The sequence below is a fragment of the Tachyglossus aculeatus genome, chromosome 3 (assembly GCF_015852505.1).
Source record: "Tachyglossus aculeatus isolate mTacAcu1 chromosome 3, mTacAcu1.pri, whole genome shotgun sequence".
Lineage (NCBI taxonomy): Eukaryota > Metazoa > Chordata > Mammalia > Monotremata > Tachyglossidae > Tachyglossus > Tachyglossus aculeatus.
The window spans coordinates 16,837,807-16,850,314 of NC_052068.1; the positions used below are offsets into that span (position 1 = coordinate 16,837,807).

At 45.8% G+C, this 12,508-nt stretch overlaps 1 protein-coding gene across 1 annotated transcript in view; it reads left to right on the forward strand.

Annotated features, from left to right (window-relative positions):
• ARHGAP22 (Rho GTPase activating protein 22) overlaps positions 1–12,508 on the forward strand; it is a 372,891-nt gene that overhangs the window by 322,057 nt on the left and 38,326 nt on the right. The window contains exon 5 of the mRNA XM_038743958.1: positions 9,464–9,596. Within this exon, the coding sequence (XP_038599886.1) occupies positions 9,464–9,596 (133 nt within the window). The remainder of the gene's footprint in view (positions 1–9,463; positions 9,597–12,508) is intronic.

The window sequence follows — 12,508 nt, forward strand, 5'->3', positions numbered from 1 at the left end:
GAGGTGAGCTCCCCTCATTTTTCATCTTTCCCTTTCTCAACCTCCACCCGCCCTTTGATCCTTTCTGGAACTCTTGCAGGAATTTCTTCCCTCTTCACATCCACAGACCACAACCACGCTCTTCTACTAAAATGATATCTCCCCAGGAAGCCTTTCCTGATTAATCTCTCATCTCCCCACCCAACTCTCTCCCATTTCTATGTCTTTGGTCGATCTGTACCCTTTAAGCACTTTGATATTCACCTCCACTTCCACAGTATCTGTGTATATATCCTTGTACGCTTTTGCTTCCCCATATGAATGCATTTTAATATCTGTCTTCCCAACTAGACTGTAAACTCCTTGAGGACAGGGATCATATCTGTTAACTCTATTGTACTCTCCCAAGCATCCAGTACAGTGCTACACACACAGTAAGCAGTCAATAAACACCACTGTTTGATTTTAGATTATCTCTACACTGTCTCATCTCACTGCCATTTTAGAATAAGTTCTGAAGGTGTTATTTTAGCCCATTTCTTTATATCCCTCTCCGGGCCTGGAAGTCAGAGGACTTTGGTTCTAATCCCAGCTCTGCCACTTAACCACTATGTGCCCTTGGGCAAGTCACTCAACTTCTCTGCGCCTCAGTTCCCTGATCTGCAAAAAGGGGAATTCAATATCTGTTCTCTGTCCTACTTACATTTTGTGCCTCATGTGGGATCTGATTATACTATATATACCACAGCACTTAGTTAAGTGCTTGGCACATAGTAAGCACTGAACAGATATCATTACCATCATCATCATCGTTATCATTATTATTATTATTATTAATAATAATAATAATGGTATTAAGAGCTTACTGTGTGCAGAGCACTGTACTAAGCGCTTGGGAAATACAAATTGGCAACATCTGGAGACGGTCCCTACCCAACAGTGGGCTTACAGTCTAGAAGGGGGACACAGACAACAAAACATATTAACAAAATGAATAGTAATAATAATAATACTAACGGTATTTGTTAAGCGCTTACCATGTGCAGAGCACTGTACTAAGCACTTGGGAAGTACAAGTCGGCAACATATAGAGACGGTCTCGACCCAACAGCAGCCTCACAGTCTAGAAGGGGGAGACAGACAACAAAACATATTAACAAAATAAATAGTAATAATAATAATAATGGTATTTGTTAAGCGCTTACTATGTGCAGAGCACTGTACTAAGCGCTTGGGAAGTACAAGTCGGCAACATATAGAGACGGTCCCGACCCAACAGCGGGCTCACAGTCTAGAAGATAGTCATGCACTTATTCATTCATTCAATCATATTTACTGAGCACTTACTGTGTGCAGAGCACTGTACTAGGTGCTTGGGAAGTACAAGTCGGCAACATATAGAGACGGTCCCGATCCAACAGCGGGCTCACAGTCTAGAAGGGGGAGACAGACAGGGAAAACAGAACATATTACCAAAATAAAAGAAATAGAGTGGTAGATACGGACAAGATCTTACTACTATCCCTCCAGCCTTTACTTTTCCCCAGAAGGAGAGGGGAGTAGACCCCTTAATATAATCTGAATTGAGCTAGCATCTGAAGCCGGAGGCTGTGGAAGTAAAGAGATTGTAAACTGCTATTCAGAGCTACAAGTAACTTAGCTCCTGCTGTGTTGTTTCTGGTTTTCTTGTTCACCTCTGCAGGAATTCCTTATCTAGAGTGGATTAAGGGCTGCTGGGAGTTGCAAAGAAACAAACTCTTTCTTCCCACTTCTAACTGCAACCGGTAGATTTTAACCCTGCACTGAAGAGAGGTGCTCTCTGGGGTCTGCAAGATTAGTTAATAGTAATAATAATAATAATAATTGTGGCATTTGTGAAGCACTTACTATATACCAAAAACTGTATTCAGTGCTGGGGCAGATACAAGGTAATCGGGTCCCAAAGCCTAAATAGGAGAGCAGAGACTGTAAGTTCACTGTGGACAGGGAATGTGTCCGTTTATTATTATTTTGTACTCTGCCAAACGCTTACAGTGCTCTGCACACAGTAAGCGCTCAATAAATACGATTGAATGAACAGATATTGAATCCCCATTTTGCAGATGAGGGCACTGAGGCTCAGACAACTCACTTTCCCAAGGTCACAAAGCAGGCAAGTGGCAGAGTTGGGATTCATTCAATCGTATTTATTGAGCACTTACTGTGTGCAGAGCACTGTACTAAGTGCTTGGAAAGTACAATTCAGCAACAGAGATAATCCCTATCCAACAACGGGCTCACAGTCTAGAAGGGGGGAGACAGCAAAACAAAACAAGTACACAGGCATCAATAGCATCAATATAAATAAGTAGAATTATAGATATATACACAGTTGGCAACATATAGAGACAGTTCCTACCCAACAGTGGGCTCACAGTCTAAAAGATATATACACATCATTAATAAAATAAAGAGAATAAAATAATAAAAATGTACATATATACACAAGTGCTGTGGGGCAGGGAGAGGGGTAGAGCAGAGGGAGGGAGTAGGGGCAAAGGGGAGGAGGAGCAGAGGAAAAGGGGGTCAGTCTGGGAAGGCGTCCTAGAGGAAGTGAGTTGTCAGTAGAGCTTTGAATCAATCAATCAATCATATTTATTGAGCGCTTACTGTGTGCAGAGCACTGTACTAAGCGCTTGGGAAGTACAAGTTGGCAATATATAGAGACGGTCCCTACCCAACAGTGGGCTCACAGTCTAGAAGGGGGGAATTGTGCCAGTTTGGCGGATGTGAGGATTAGAAACCAGGCTTTCTAACTTCCAGGACCGTGCTCTTTCCACTAGGCCACGTTGTTTCCCATGGTCTGCTTTCTCCAGCCCATTGCTTTGAGATCTTTGGGGTATTTATCCCCCAGGTCTGTGCTCTGTCCATTAGGCCGGGCTGCTTCTGCCTCAAATCTTGGGGGTCTCTTTCCCAGGCAATTCCCAGAGTCAGTGAAGCTCTGTGGCCTGTCTCTCCAAGATAGACCACTGGCCACAGAGAATAGTGGAGCCTCTATTGGGGCATTTCTCTCCTTCTCCAGCCCAGCCCGCACCCTCCGCTCCTCTGCCGCTAATCTCCTCACCGTACCTCGTTCTCGCCTGTCCCGTGATCAACCCCTGGCCCACGTCATCCCCCGGGCCTGGAATGCCCTCCCTCTGCCCATCCGCCAAGCTAGCTCTCTTCCTCCCTTCAAGGCCCTACTGAGAGGTCACCTCCTCCAGGAAGCCTTCCCACACTGAGCCCCTTCCTTCCTCTCCCCCTCGTCCCCCTCTCATCCCCCCATCTTACCTCCTTCCCTTCCCCACAGCACCTGTATATATGTATATATGTTTCTACATATTTATTACTCTATTTATTTTATTTGTACATATCTATTCTATTTATTTAATTTTGTTAGTATGTTTGGTTTTGTTCTCTGTCTCCCCCTTTTAGACTGTGAGCCCACTGTTGGGTAGGGACTGTCTCTATATGTTGCCAATTTGTACTTCCCAAGCGCTTAGTACAATGCTCTGCACATAGTAAGCGCTCAATAAATACGATTAATGATGATGATGATGATGATGATGGCATTATCGTTCAAAGCAGCAGTCAGTTTGTTGGCAATCTCCCTGTTTGCAGTCCTGTTTGGCAGCCATGGGTGAGGCTGGCCTGGAGCAATGAAGCCATGAGGGGCAAACAGCTCAGAACACTTGTGCCATCCTCCCCTGATCCCCATCCAGAGAGGGCTTTGGCTCAGGCATGTGAGTGTGCAGTTCCTTCTTCTCTAGGAATTCATTCATTCATTCAGTCGTATTTATTGAGCGCTTACTGTGTGCAGAGCACTGGACTAAGGGCTTGGGAAATACAAGTTGGCAACGTATAGAGACGGTCCCTACCCAACAGCGGGCTCACAGTCTAGAAGGGGGAGGCAGACAACAAAACAAAACATATTAACAAAATAAAATAAATAGAATAGTAAATATGTACAAGTAAAATAGAGTAATAAATCTGTACAAACATATATACAGGTGTTGTGGGGAGGGGAAGGAGGTAGGGCTGGGGGGAGGGGGAGAGGAAGGAGGGGGCTCAGTCTGTTCTCCGGGCACAGATCTGGGTGTGGGCAGCTCAGGGCTGATTGGACAAAGTGGTCTAACCACATTTGGTGCCAAGCCCTTTTTTTGTTGTATTTGTTAAGTTCTTATTAGGTGCCAAAAATATTATTATTATTATTATTATTTTAATTATTATTACGGTGTTTGTTAAGCACTTACTGTGTGCCAGGCATTGTACTAAGCACTGGGATGGATACCCCGTGCTTAGAACAGTGCTTTGCCCATAGTAAGCGCTTAATAAATGCCATCATTATTATTATTATTATTACAAGCAAATTGGGTTGGACACAGTCCCTGTTCCAAATGGGACTCACAATCTCAATCCCCATTTTATAGGTGAGGTAACTGAGGCCCAGAGAAGTGAAGTGACTTGCCCAAGGTCGCACAGCAGACAAGTGGCAAGCAGCGTGGCTCAGTGGAAAGAGCACGGGCTTTGGAGTCAGAGGTCATGGGTTCAAATCCCTTCTCCGCCGCTTGTCAGCTGTGTGACTTTGGGCAAGTCACTTCACTTCTCTGGGCCTCAATTACCTCATCTGTAAAATGGGGATTAAGACTGTGAGCCCCCATGGGACAACCTGATCACCTTGTAACCTCTCTAGTGCTTAGAACAGTGCTTTGCACATAGTAAGTGCTTAATAAATGCTCTTATAAAAATTTTTTTTTAAAGTGGCAGAGTTGGGATTAGAACCCAAATTCATCTGACTCCCAGGACTGTGTTCTATCCACTGGAACACACTGCTTCATCCAACAAGATACAGGGCTTCCTTGGAACCGTACAAGATGCTAGTTTGACCAGTTCATAATAAAAAAAAGCATTTATTTGCTGTTTATCCCTTAAGCATTTTGATACTTAATCCCATCCCCACAGTCCTTACATAAACATTCTTCTCTAATTCTCCTATCCTTAATCTATTTCAATATCTCTCTTCCCCTAGACCGTAAATTCCTTGTGAGCAGGGAATGCATGTGCCAACTCTGTTATACTGTACTTTTCCAAATGCTGCTAGTACAGTGATCTGCACGATCAATCCATCGTTCAATCACATTTATTGAGCGCTTATGGTGTGCAGAGCACTGAACTAAATATGTGAGAGAGTACTTGGGAGAGTGTAACAATAAAACACATACCCTGCCCACAGATCTATAATCTAGAGACTAGAGAAGCAGTCTGGCATAGTAGACGGGGCACAGGCCTGAGATTGATTGATTGATTGATTGATTGATTGATTTTTATTTATTTATTTATTTTTATCTATTTAACTATTTATTTACCTCTATTTATTTATTTATTTATCTATTTTACTTGTACATATCTATTCTATTTATCTTATTTGGTTAATATGTTTGGTTTTGTTCTCTGTCTCCCCCTTTTAGACTGTGAGCCCACTGTTGGGTAGGGACTGTCTCTATATGTTGCCAACTTGTACTTCCCAAGCGCTTAGTACAGTGCTCTGCACACAGTAAGCACTCAATAAATACGATTGATTGATTGATTGAGAGTCGGAAGGTCTTGGGTTCTAATCCTGACTCGGCCACATGTGTGCTGTATGACCTTGGACAAGTCACTTCACTTTTCCAGGCCTCAGTTCCCTCATCTGTCAAATGGGGATTGAGACTGTGAGTCCAATGTGGGACACTGGGACTGTGTCCAACCTGATTAATTTGTATCTACCCCAGAACATAGAATTATTATTATCAGAGGGGATGTTGCAATTAACTTGATGTTAATTCCAATGAGCTGATTGAAATTCAGGACTCTGTTGTCATTGACTACACCTTGCCCTTTTGCGTGAGATATGGCCAAGGTGAATAGGTGGTCCGATTTGGGTGGGACAATCCTGACTTTGCAGAGTCAACAAACAAACGTGTTTGTTATGAAGACCAAAAGTTAAAACCATGTATAAGCATCTCGGTCAGTGGGGGAGTGTTAGATCAACCCATCAATCGATCAGTGGTATTTATTATTTAATGGTATGTCTGAAAAGCAGAAAGGCATAGTGGATAGAGCATGAGTCTGAGAGTCAGAAGGTCATGGGTTCCATAATAATAATAACAATAATAACTATGGTATTTGTTAAGCACTAACTATGTGCCAGGCACTGTTCCCAGCTCTGCCATTTAGCTGCTCTGTGACCTTGAGCAAATCACTTCATTTCTCCGTGCCTCAGTTACTTTATCCATAAAATGGGGATTGAGACTGTAAACCCAATGTGGGACAGGGACTGTGTCCAACCCTATTTGCGTGTATCCATCCCAGCAGCACTTAGAAGAGTGTCTGGCACATAGTAAGCGCATAATAATAATAATAATAATAATAATGATAATAATAATAATAATAATAATAATAATAATATTTGTTAAGCACTTACTATGTGTAAAGCACTGTTCTAAGCGCTGGGGAGGTTTCAGGGCAATCAGGTTGTCCCACAGGGGGCTCACAGTCTTAATCCCCATTTTACAGATGAGGTAACTGAGGCACAGAGACTTGCCCAAAGTCACACAGCTGACAGTTGGCGGAGCCGGGATCTGAACCTATGACCTCGAATTCCAATGCCCGTGCTCTTTCCACTGAGCCATGCTGCTTCTCAATAACAAATATCACCACCATTATTATTATTATTAATATTATTAAGCTATTAATTTTTGCAGATCACTAAAGCAAGTGCTTGGGAGAGTAGAGTATGACAGAGTTGTTAGACGCATTCCCTGCCCACAACTAACCCACACAGATATGTACACAAGTGCTGAGAGTGGGTGAATACCAAATGCCCAGAGTAAGCACTCAGTAAATCCCATTGATTGATTGATTGCGCACTTATTATGTGCCAAGCACTGTGCTAAATACTGGGGTTGAAATAAGATGAGCAGATCAGGCACAGGTCCTGTCTCACATACAGCTGTTAGTCTAAGTGGGAGAGAGAAGCAGCATTCATTCATTCGCTTAATCGTATTTATTAAGCGCTGACTGTTGTTCTCTGTCTCCGCCTTTTAGACTGTGAGCCCACTGTTGGGTAGGGACTGTCTCTATATGTTGCCAATTTGTACTTCCCAAGTGCTTAGTACAGTGCTCTGCACATAGTAAGCGCTCAATAAATACGATTGATGATGATGATGATGATGATGAAGCGGTTGGGAAAGCACAATACAACAATAAACAGTGACATTCCCTACCCACAACGAGCTCACAGTCTAGAGGTCTAGTGGATGGCCTCTAGACTGGCCTCTAGACTAGCCTGGCGGTCCTGGGAGGCAGAGGGCCTGGGTTCTAATCCCGACCCTGCCACTTGTCTGCTGTGTGATTTTGGGCAAGTCACTTCACTTCTCTGTGCCTCGGTTACCTCATCTGTAAAATGAGGAACGAACCCAATGTGTCCAACCTGATTAGCTTGTGCCTTCCCCAGAGCTTAGTACAGTGCCTGGCACATAGTAAGCACTTAAATTTCATTAAAAGAGAAAAAAATACAGAAGAGGAAACTGTGGCATAGAGAAGTTGGGGGACTTGCCCAAAGTCACAGAGCAGGCACATGAGAAAGCTGGGATTAGGACCAGCGTCTCTTGACACCCAAGCCTCTGCTCTTTCCCCCGGTCCATGCTGCAGGGGAGAGGACAGTAGCATGAGTAGACTCAATTCCTACCTCAAGTAATAATAATAATAATAATAAATAATGATGGCATTTATTAGGTGCTTACTATGTGCAAAGCAACGTTCTAAGCGCTGGGGAGGTTACAATCAGGTTGTCCCACAGGGGGCTCACAGTCTTAATCCCCATTTTACAGATGAGGTTACTGAGGCACAGAGAAGTTAAGTCAATCAATCAATCAATCAATCGTATTTATTGAGCGCTTACTATGTGCAGAGCACTGTACTAAGCGCTTGGGAAGTACAAATTGGCATCACATAGAGACAGTCCCTACCCAACAGTGGGCTCACAGTCTAAAAGGGGGAGACAGAGAACAGAACCAAACATACCAACAAAATAAAATAAGTAGGATAGAAATGTACAAGTAGAATAAATAAATAAATAAATAAATAGAGTAATAAATATGTACAACCATATATACATATATACAGGTGCTGTGGGGAAGGGAAGGAGGTAAGACGGGGGGATGGAGAGGGGGACGAGGGGGAGAGGAAAGAAGGGGCTCAGTCTGGGAAGGCCTCCTGGAGGAGGTGAGCTCTCAGCAGGGCCTTGAAGGGAGGAAGAGAGCCAGCTTGGCGGAGGGGCAGAGGGAGGGCATTCCAGGCCCGGGGGATGACGTGGGCCGGGGGTCGATGGCGGGACAGGCGAGAACGAGGTACAGTGAGGAGATTAGCGGTGGAGGAGCGGAGGGTGCGGGCTGGGCAGTAGAAGGAGAGAAGGGAGGTGAGGTAGGAGGGGGCGAGGTGATGGACAGCCTTGAAGCCCAGGGTGAGGAGTTTCTGCTTGATGCGCAGATTGATCGGTAGCCATTGGAGGTTTTTGAGGAGGGGAGTAATATGTCCAGAGCGTTTCTGGACAAAGATAATCCGGGCAGCAGCATGAAGTATGGATTGAAGTGGAGAGAGACACGAGGATGGGAGATCAGAGAGAAGGCTAGTGCAGTAGTCCAGACGGGATAGGATGAGAGCTTGAATTAGCAGGGTAGCGGTTTGGATGGAGAGGAAAGGGCGGATCTTGGCAATGTTGCGGAGCTGAGACCGGCAGGTTTTGGTGATGGCTTGGATGTGAGGGGTGAATGAGAGAGCGGAGTCGAGGATGACACCAAGGTTGCGGGCTTGTGAGATGGGAAGGATGGTAGTGCCGTCAACAGAGATGGGAAAGTCTCTGAAATATGTCTCCGCCTTTAGACTGTGAGCTCCTTGTGGGCAGAGATCACAACTACCAACTCTGTTTTGGACCATTCCAAGTGCTTAGTGCAGTGTTCCATACGCAGTAAGTGCTCAATCAATACCATTGGTTGATCGATTGACACCCTTTCCCTGTGCTAAACTGACACCCTATTTCCCAAACTGAACTTTCTTTGCCGCTTTGGGCTTTTCTGGGCATTTTCCCTCCTGCCTTAGGTGGCAATGCTTCCGCCGGGGACTTTTTCCAGCTGGGCGTCCGCACCACCACCACCGGGAAGACGTGGCAGAGCTCGGCTTGGTTGAATGTCCTCTCCCAAGTGCTCAGTCCTCTGCTCACAGTGAGCTCTCAGTTCATCCATTCATTCAATCATATTTATTGAGCGCTAACTGTGTGCAGAGCACTGTACTAAGCACTTGGGGAGTACAAATTGGCAACATCTAGAGACGGTCCCTACCCAACAGCGGGCTCACAGTCTAGAAAGTAAAGCCGAGTGGCGTGGCGGTCCTGTCGATTCCTCTCCTCTCCCCTCTGCTCCCGTTGCAGCTCCACCGACGTGCACACCGTCGCCTCCCTCCTCAAGCTCTACCTGCGGGAGCTGCCGGAGCCCGTCGTCCCCTTCGCCAGATACGAGGACTTCCTCTCCTGTGCCCAGCTTCTTTCCAAGGATGAGGGTGAGGTCAGTGACTCAGTCCTTTCTTTCCACCTCCTTCCAAGACCCCGCTGGGAGAGGGAGGTTCCCCGGCCCCGTGGGCGTCCGTCATCCTCGAGGCCCGGAGGATGGAGCGTCCTTCCCTGCAGCGGGAAGGATCGAGTTTGGACTTCCTGGGAGATGCCAGAGCCAGTTTCTGGGAATGGCATTTGTCACTTTGGAATGGTGTAGGTGACAGCACCAGTAGGAGGAGAAGAGAAGAGGAGCCTTAGGTTCCCTGAGGGGACAGGGACTGTTCTAATTCCCTCCTGTATGTGTTGCCAATTTGTACTTCCCAAGCGCTTAGTACAGTGCTCTGCACATAGTAAGCGCTCAATAAATACGATTGATTGATTGATTGATTGATTGTATACTCTCTCCCAGGTACTCGTGCAGTGCTCTGCACATGGTTAGCGTTTAATAATGATTGCTTTTGTTAAGCACTTAGCATGTGCCAGGCACTGTACTAAGAGCTGGGGTGGATACAAGCAAATTTGTTCATTCATTCATTCAATCGCATTTATTGAGCTCTTACTGTGTGCAGATCACTATACTAAGCGCTTGGGAAGTACAAGTTGGCAACATCTAGAGACGGTCCCTACCCAACAGCGGGCTCACAGTCTAGAAGGGGGAGACAGACAACGAAACATGTGGACAGGTGTCAAGTAGTCAGAATAAATAGAATTAAAGCTAAGTGCACATCATTAACAAAATAAATAGAATTGTAACTATGTACAAGTAAAATAGAGTAATAAGTCTTTACATACATATATACAGGTGTTGTGGGGAGGGGAAGGAGGTAGGGCGGGGGGGATGGGGAGGAGGAGAGGAAAGAGGGGGCTCAGTCTGGGAAGGCCTCTTGGAGGAGGTGAGCTCTCGGTAGGGCTTTGAAGGTTGGACACAGTCTCTATCCCATGTGGGGCTCACAGTCTCAATCAGAAAAGCAGCGTGGCTCAGTGGAAAGAGCACAGGCTTTGGAGTCAGAGGTCATGGGTTCAAATCCCGTCTCCGCCACTTGTCTGCTGTGTGACCTTGGGCAAGTCACTTAACTTCTCTGGGCCTCAGTTCCCTCATCTGTAAAATGGAGATTAAGACTATGAGCCCCATGTGGGACAACCTGATTACTTTGTATCTACCCCAACGCTTAGAACAGTGCTTGGCACATAGTAAGCGCTTAACAAATGCCGTTATTATTTTATTATTTTATTTTTTTTACAGATGAGGTAATTGAGGCACAGAGAAGTGAATTGTCTTGCCCAAGGCCATACAGCAGACAGGTGGTGGAGCCAGGATTAGAATCCATGACCACCTGACTCCCAGGACTAAAATCTATCCACTATGCCATGGAATACTATTACTACTACTACTGCTAATAATAATTGTGGTATCTATTAAGAGATTACTATATGCCAAGCACAGCCCACTGTTGGGTAGGGACCGTCTCTATATGTTGCCAACTTGTACTTCCCAAGCGCTTAGTACAGTGCCCTGCACACAGTAAACGCTCAATAAATACGATTGATGGTGATGATGGGGTAGATACAAGACAGGTCAGATAGAGTCCCTGTCCCATGTGACGCTCACAGTCGTAATCCCCATGTTACAGATGAGGTAACTAAGGGCCAGAGAAGTTACGTGACTTGCCCAAGACCACACAGAAGACACGTGGTGGAGGCGGGATTGGAACCCAGGTCCTCCTGACTCCCAAGTCCGTGCTCTATCCATTAAGCCACGCTGAATCTCTGTTCTGTGGAGCAGAGTCTGTGCCGCAAGAAGTCTACCCCTTTTTGGGTTGGGTTTCTCCGTCCTTGGATGGGAATCAGAGAGGACGGTGACACAGTCACACTTCCTGTAGGTAGGTTTAGAGAAAGCTGAGGCCTCCACCCTCAAGGGATGGGATCTGGTATCTGCCCTGTCCAATCTTCAGGGCTCCCAGGGGTTGTTAGGGGTGGGAAGAGTGGAGGGAGTGACACCCACATGGTTTCCTGGTGATAAGCATCCGGCACTGCCTGATTGGGGTTTGGGGAAAGGTTATGTCTTCCTTGCTCAGCTGGACCTGGAGAGATAAAAGGCTGGAGAGATAGTACATCCTTATCTAGTAAATATTTGCACACTGATTAGCTAGGATTCCTTCCCCATCCTCTTTTGTGTACCACTCCTCATTCTTGTCCTGACCCCCCTTTTCTTTCCACCCCCCACCGGCCTGGGCTTCCAGGGTCTCCTGGCTCCTGAGGAGTGAACCACATGAACTATCAAGGTTATCCAAGTCCCAGGCTATCCACTGACGGGTCTTTCAGCAGATGCAGAGTGCTTCATTTTCTGGATTGAAAACATTCTTGCTTTATTGCTGCTAAGAGATATTTGAGCAGTTGAAACAGGTTACAAGTAAAGCAGAGATGAAAAATGAAGAGCAGATGACACAGAACTGGGAGTCAGGAAGTCTCATGTCCTCCCCCTGGCCTGGAATGCCCTCCCTCCGCACATTTTATTTTGTTAACATGTTTTGTTCTGTTGTCTGTCTCCCCCTTCTAGACTGTGAGCCCGCTGTTGGGTAGGGACCGTCTATATGTTGCCAACTTGTACTTCCCAAGCGCTTAGCATAGTGCTCTGCACACAGTAAGTGCTCAATAAATATGATTGAATGAATGAATGAATGAACCTTCCAATGGGGAGGTGCTGGAAGAAGGGAGGGAAGTTTTAAGATAGAGTTTCTACCCTGAAATCTCTCCAGCGACCGCTAGACGACATTCTTGGAAGAGAGAGAGCTGGGTGGAGGGGTCAGTTCCTCACCAACATCCACCGTGATGGGTAGAGGAAGCTGAGTATGTTGTCACCCCTTCAATGGGCCTCAGTTTTCCTCTCTGGAAAATGGGACACTACATTTTGTTTATCTCGTAGAG